The 6,883-nt window shown below is 27.2% G+C and overlaps 1 protein-coding gene across 1 annotated transcript in view; it reads right to left on the reverse strand.

Moving 5' to 3' along the window:
• Positions 1-6,883, reverse strand: part of LOC117178019 (ATP-binding cassette sub-family G member 4-like) — a 79,559-nt gene that overhangs the window by 25,152 nt on the left and 47,524 nt on the right. The window contains exon 4 of the mRNA XM_033369209.1: positions 5,220-5,446. Within this exon, the coding sequence (XP_033225100.1) occupies positions 5,220-5,446 (227 nt within the window). The remainder of the gene's footprint in view (positions 1-5,219; positions 5,447-6,883) is intronic.

A 6,883-nucleotide genomic window follows, 5' to 3' on the forward strand; every position in this document is an offset into this window, starting at 1 on the left:
ACTCGAAAAGCTTTGGAAAATGGTTCACAAAAAAAATAGGCACGAAAAATCACGTTTTTTTTTGTTTAAACTGCATTTTGGAATAATAAATAAATTTTTTGAAGAATTTCATTGGCACCGTCGGAAAGAGGAGATCTTAAGCAATAAAAATATATTTGTCTCAATTTTTTCTAGTGTCGAATAGTCTTAGTTATTGGCCGTTGAAAAGCAGTGTACCGGTAGTGGCGTTTTGGCCGTTTAAGGGTTAAGTTAATCAAACAAAAAAATTGAACTTTTCGAAAATTTAATAATTGATAAATTAAAAAAAAAAAAATTTTGCGTTATCTTCTAAAGCTTTTAAACACAAAAGAATATTTTTTCGTTTATTCAGCTACCTGATAATATTATAAAAATATTTTTCATTATAGTCTTACAAATATAGGTACAAAGATCTGTAATATCATGTCCCACACAGTTTTTCCAATGTTGTGAAAATTACTATAAGAAAGATAATTTTTATTAAAATTTGTCAAAATATCCAATTTTCCAAAAAAAGTTTCAAAGTATGGAAAATATAAAAAAAATCGTTGACTTCTGATAGAAAAAGACCCCACACCGAATGTAGAAAAAATGGCTTTTGTCAAAATCTCTGATCATAAACTTATTTTATACTTTTGAATCATCAACAGATCAATAATTAAATCAATAATTAAATCAATAATTAAATCAATAATTTACATGTGTCTTAATACAAAATTCATCTATTACTGAAATGTTGTCTTCCTTAAACACTTTCTGTTAGGTTTGGGTAAATACAGCATCTTTAGGGGCTTTTTTAACAACCCCTGATCATTTAAGCAAGGAAATTGAAATTTCCTAAAAAATTACATACACGGGATATTTTGTTATTAAACTATTGAGGTCAAAAATCATTTCACAATAAATGCGAGAAACATCAGCTTGCAGAGAAAGTGTTTAAATTCATTTTAAGGGTTATTTTATCATTCCTTAAAGATCCAATTAAGGAAATGGACATTTTCAAAAAATCTTAAATAACGTAATATTTTTTTATGAAACTGCCTACCAGGAGAAGTGTTTAGTTAATCTTAATGGTTGTTTTGACATCTCTGAAGGTGTTAAAGAAACCTCAAAATAAATTAAAACCCTTTTATTGCTAGAGGACGATTTCTGAACTTATATTGAAGTCATCTCCTACATCAGTAGTTTAATCAACACTTCTTCCGTTTCTTTTGGTTTTTTGGAAATGTCAGTTTCCTCTTGAATCTTTAAGGGATGTTAAAACTACATCTAAAATAAATTAATACACTTTTCATGGCAGAGAACGCTCTCTAAACTTATTTTAAAGTAATTTTCTACACCAGTTGTTTAATCAAAAAATCTGCCATGGTTTTAATTTTTCTGAAATGTCTATATCTTTGCTTGAATCTTTAAAGGATGTTACAACCACCCTAAATTAAACTAATACACTTTTCCTGGCAGCGAACGCTCCCTGAAGTTATTTTACAGTGATTTTCTACTCCAGTAGTTCAATCAAAAAATCTTCCATGCTTTTGATTTTTCCGAAATGTCTATATCATTGCTTTAAACATTGAGAGATGTTAAAACCGCCCTTTAAATAAATGAAAACACTTTTCTTGTTAGAGGAACTTTACTGCATTTATTTTAAAGTGATTTTCTACACTAGTAGTTTTATCAAAAAATCTCACATGGTTTTGATCTTTCTGAAATGTGTTTTCTGAAATTTTTTTGCTTGAATCACTAGTTTAATCAATTAATCTTCCAAACTTTTTATTTCCCTGAGATGTCGATTTTCTTGCTTGAATCTTTAAAGGCGTAGAAACAAAACTTAAACATCCTGCACATTCAAACTCGTGAGTCTGTGAAGTTAATGGATACAAAACCAAATTTTTTGTACATTTGGTGCGGGATCCTTTCTTTGTGAATTAGAAATTTTCAAAACTTAATATTTAATATAATTTGAAATTTGTTTTTACCCTTAAAAAAATCGTAAACCATAAGGTTAATTAGCAGGGACTCGACTGAAACTTTCATTTTATTTTGTCACTGCCAGTTGAACAAAATAATTTTTATTCAATCATTACTTTAATTTCAAATATTAACTAATTTCATCCAAATCTAGAAGTGATAGTTCAATCTTCTATAAAAAATAATTTTTTCTACCAATGACGAAATGGAACGAAATTTTCTGATGGGCCCCTGATAATTATGGATTTGGGCTACATAGTTCTTATGAAAATAGTGAAAGATATAAAAAATGGAGTTATTTTTTCTGTCTCTTCTAAATTGATTTTTCAAGTACGAGATATGATTAAAAGTATTATTTAAATAAATTAATTCCAGTTTAGCGTATACTAAACTTGGGCACAAATGCACTCAGGACGAGGTGCAACTGCGCCTAGAAACGGGAGCTTTCCAGTACATTTCTATCGATTTTTTCCAGCAGGTCATTCACATTTGAAGCTTTTGTGCCATCCATAAATGAAAAGCGCCGATAGAAGAAAAACCGCGCCTATTTTTTAAATATTCCTAGTTTTTTAAACTAAACACGCTGGCCTCGTCTTTCTGATCTCAATTCCGAACCTCGAGATCGTCACCTTTAACGAAGCATTTATACCCTCCCTAGTTGGCTGTGTCAATCGATTCTATACACTCAGATAAGGGGTCGTCCATAATACTGCGTTTCAAATTTTTTGCTATTTTTGGCTATTTTTGGCAATGAATCGAAGATAATTAAAAATATTTTAAAATATCAAACTTCACGGTCCAAAATTCTCTCAAAACAGGGTGAGATGGCATGATTTTTCACGAAAACAGGCAAAAGAAACAAATTTTACACAATTTTTTAACAAAAAAAAAGTATTTTTTCCGCAATTTATATAAATTATATGAGAAATTATCCCAAATTCAGGTAAAATTAAAATATGAAATTCTGGTTGTCTAGAATATCAAAATAAATGTTGATATGTTACATTTTCGACAAAAAATAGGATTTGAACAAACAATTTTTTTTTAAATTAAAAATACATCATATTTGAATTTTCTACCTGCAAAGATGCATTTTGAACTAAATGGTCGCATTTTTAATCAAAAAAGATTAAAATCCAATAAAAAACAGTTTTATTTGCAAGCTAGAAAGGCGATTTTTTTTTAAGAAGACAGTTGAATTTTCAACAAAAAAGTACATTCTCAATAAACCAAGAAAGATACATTTTTAACCCATAAAAATGACTCTTCTACAATAAAAGATTTATTTTCAACAAAATAAGTAAACTCTTACCTAAATAGTTAAATTTTTAACCAAGTTGCCGGATTGTTAACCTCCAAAGATGAATTTTTAATAAGGAATTATAATATTCGAATAAAATAAAAGAAGAATGTTAAATTTTAATCAAGAAAAATCATGTTTAAACCAAATAGTTGAATTTTCAACCAAAAATAAAATCGTCAAATTTTGGTTTAAAAAACTAATTTTCAATAATAAAAAAAACATCAACCAGCTGAATTACACTAAAAATTATAAATTTTTAACAAAAAACTTGATTCCTTGACCAAAATGATCAATTTTCAACAAACAAAATTAATTTCTTATCAAAATGAACGAATTAAAAAAAAACAAATGTTCCACTCTAGTTGAATTTTGCAAGTTATACAAGAAACCATTTTAACGAAAAATGGAGTAGCTACATTTTCAGATAAAAAATGAAATAAAAAAAAATGATAAACTAAACGGTTAATTTTTTTAAATAAGCAGTTAAATTCTTATACGAAAAGTTTAATTTTCTACAAAAGTAGTTTAATTTTCAAGCAAAATAGAAATAGTAAAATTTTCAGTTAAAAAAATGATTTTTAACAATAAAAAAGACGAATTTTCCGCCAGTTGAATTCAAACAAAGCAGACGATTTTTAACATCATCGGTTGAATTCTCAACCAAAAAGATGAAATTTCCATAATACATGAATTTTCTACAAAATGTATCAATTTTCAACCAAAAATGTAATAGCAAAAATTGCAGGTAAAAAATTTAATTTTTAACCAGAAAAAACAACTAATTTTCAACAAAATAGTTAAATTTTAAACCTAAGAGATAAATCTTAGAAAAATAATTCACAAAGTAATTCAACTTTTAACCAAGTAGTTGAATTATCAACCGAAAAAGATTTTAATTTGATATTAAAACCATTTAAATTCAACCAAAAGAAATAAATTTTCATCAAAATAATTGAATACTTAAAAGTTGCATTTTTAATCAAGAAGGATAAATTCTCAACCTAGGAAATTAATTTGTTATCATAAAAATACGAATTTTGAACCAAATGCATGAATTTTCAACTACATAGTTAAATTTTCAACTAGAACAGATCAACAGAATTTAACATCAAACCAAATAGTTTAATTTTTAACTAAAAAAAAAATTGCAACCTGAAATCGAAGAATTGAATTTTCAGTTACAAAAATTAGCTTTTAACTAAAAATGAATCGAATTTTCAAAAAAACAGTTTAATTTTTCCCCATAAAGATGAATCTTCGACAAAAAAATTAAATTTTAACGAAGTAATTTCCACTTTCCACCAAGTATAGTTGAAGTTTGAAGAAAAAACATTACTTCTTCACAAAATAATAGCATTTTCAATAAAAATAATTAAATTTTCCACCAAACGGGATGAATTGCGAACCAAGAATAGAATAGCAGACTTTTCAAATAAACAAAAGTAACTTTTAGCAAACGAAAAAATTGGATTTTTTAATTGGGTCTTGAAAACAGAGGAAAAAAGAATTCTAGAAAAAAGTGGTAAGGACGGTGAAACGCATTTTAAAACTTGCTAAATTATTATTGAACTATACCGTTGTAGGACCACCTTTCGGAAAATTCAAAAACGGCCCGTAAATCGGAAATATATTTTTTTGATAAAAACTTTTTAATTAAGAAAATTGTTTACTGATATAGAAAATCCAACCCTAGAGATTAAAATCGATTCTAAATTAGAGTTTAAATTAATTTAATTTAGTCAGACACGCTCTTTGGTTCTAAACAACCTAGTTTTATTTATTGAACAAGTAACTTTTACTATCGAATAGAAATATTAATTGAATTTGTACATAAATAAATAATTATAAGTACAAAAAGATTGCAGTTATTGTATCAAACGGGATAAAAGAAAGGATTCTTACTTTATTATATTTTGGTTAATAGTATTACCTCTTTTTCGACCCTCAGAAACACTGTAGGCCAAATTTTTAAATTCTATATCAACGGGAGGTCTTTTTGGCAAATGCGTGAGGGAAACTGTTGGTTTTTTATTAGGCTGTCCCGGACTGGCACCAACATGATTAGGCACCTTTCTTGCTAAAACACCACTCGAAACAACTGCAGATCCATTTGTGGCTACACCATTACAGCTGAGGTGCAAATTGTTCTGTGAACCCCTGAAACATAAAAAATTCCGAAATTTATTTGCAAAAAAAAAAAAATGTTTTAAATGTGAAAAAACAGTTTTGAAGTTTCTAGTTTTCACTCGAAGTATTAGAAATTTATCAATTTTAATCTAACAATGATTTGAAATTAAGCAAATTTAAATTGGAAGTGTTTATGAATAAATATTTTTAATAAAATCTTTGTAAATTTAAAATTACTTTTAATTTCAGCATTTGAATTAAACAATTTTCATGTAAATTTAAATTTAACTCGTTTAAAATTGAAATCCGAGCTTCAAATCCTATTTTTAAAAAGTGTTGGAGAGGTTTTAGGTTACGTTTGCGTTTGGCAACAATAGGTACTATTTTTAATAAAAAAGTATTAGATTTCAAAGATTAAATTTTTTTCAATAATTTACATTTTTCGGTTTTGTTAGTCCTTTTTACGTGAATTCCTTAGATTTTGAAGATTCATACTTTTTGACAAATTTAAGGTTACGTTAGCGTTTCCCACCAAAAAAGTTGTATTTTGAATTAAAAATGATTAAAGTTCGAACAAGATTTTCAGTGTTTCAACAGTTTTAGATTATATTAACGGTTTTTATAGAATATCGGTTATTTTAAACAAAAATTATTAGATTTAAAAGAAGATTCATAGTTTTTGTTAACAACAATCATCGGAAATCGTGTGTTTTACACAAAAAACCCGTAGGTTTCAAAATAAGACTTGCAATCTGAAACAGATTTCTATTATGTTAATGTTTTTTGTAAGGAATTATTGGTATTTTTAATATAAAATTATTAGATCTCAAACAATATTGATAATTTTCCAACATCTTCAGGTTATGTTGGTGAGTTCTGTCTGAAATTCATATTTCAAAACAAATTCATTCGATTTAAATTGAATTTTTTTTTCATTAAAATAATAAAATTTAGAAGCTTAGTGTTTTTCTTTAGAAATTGAAATTTCAATTAAAAAACATTTGATTTCAAAGAAGATTCATAATTCGTTACGAATTTTATGGTAAGTTTGAGTTTTGCATAGAAAATTGGTATTTTCAAAGAGGATTTATTATTATTTAAATATTACTCTGAACCTTTCAACAATTTTGGATTAGGTTAATGATTTTCATCTGAAATTTGTATTGAATACTAAAAGGAAATTATATTTCAAAGAAGATTCACAAATTTTTAACAATTTTGGGCTCTGCTGTCGTTTTACACCGTAAATCTGTATTTTTAGTAAATACACCAAACTCTCGCTTTCAGTCATGTGTCGGGGGTTGTCTTCAAACGGCCTTGGACTGATTCCGGGGGGATAGAAAATCAAACAGTGAGGGCCGCCTGACTCGTTTCCAATTGGAATATATATATTTTGTGTGCAATTTTCCAGATTAGCACCCGCTCCCGGCGAAATCCTGCGGTTGACCTTATGACAAATTTTTAATT

Source organism: Belonocnema kinseyi, chromosome 8 (genome assembly GCF_010883055.1).
Source record: "Belonocnema kinseyi isolate 2016_QV_RU_SX_M_011 chromosome 8, B_treatae_v1, whole genome shotgun sequence".
Classification (NCBI taxonomy): domain Eukaryota; kingdom Metazoa; phylum Arthropoda; class Insecta; order Hymenoptera; family Cynipidae; genus Belonocnema; species Belonocnema kinseyi.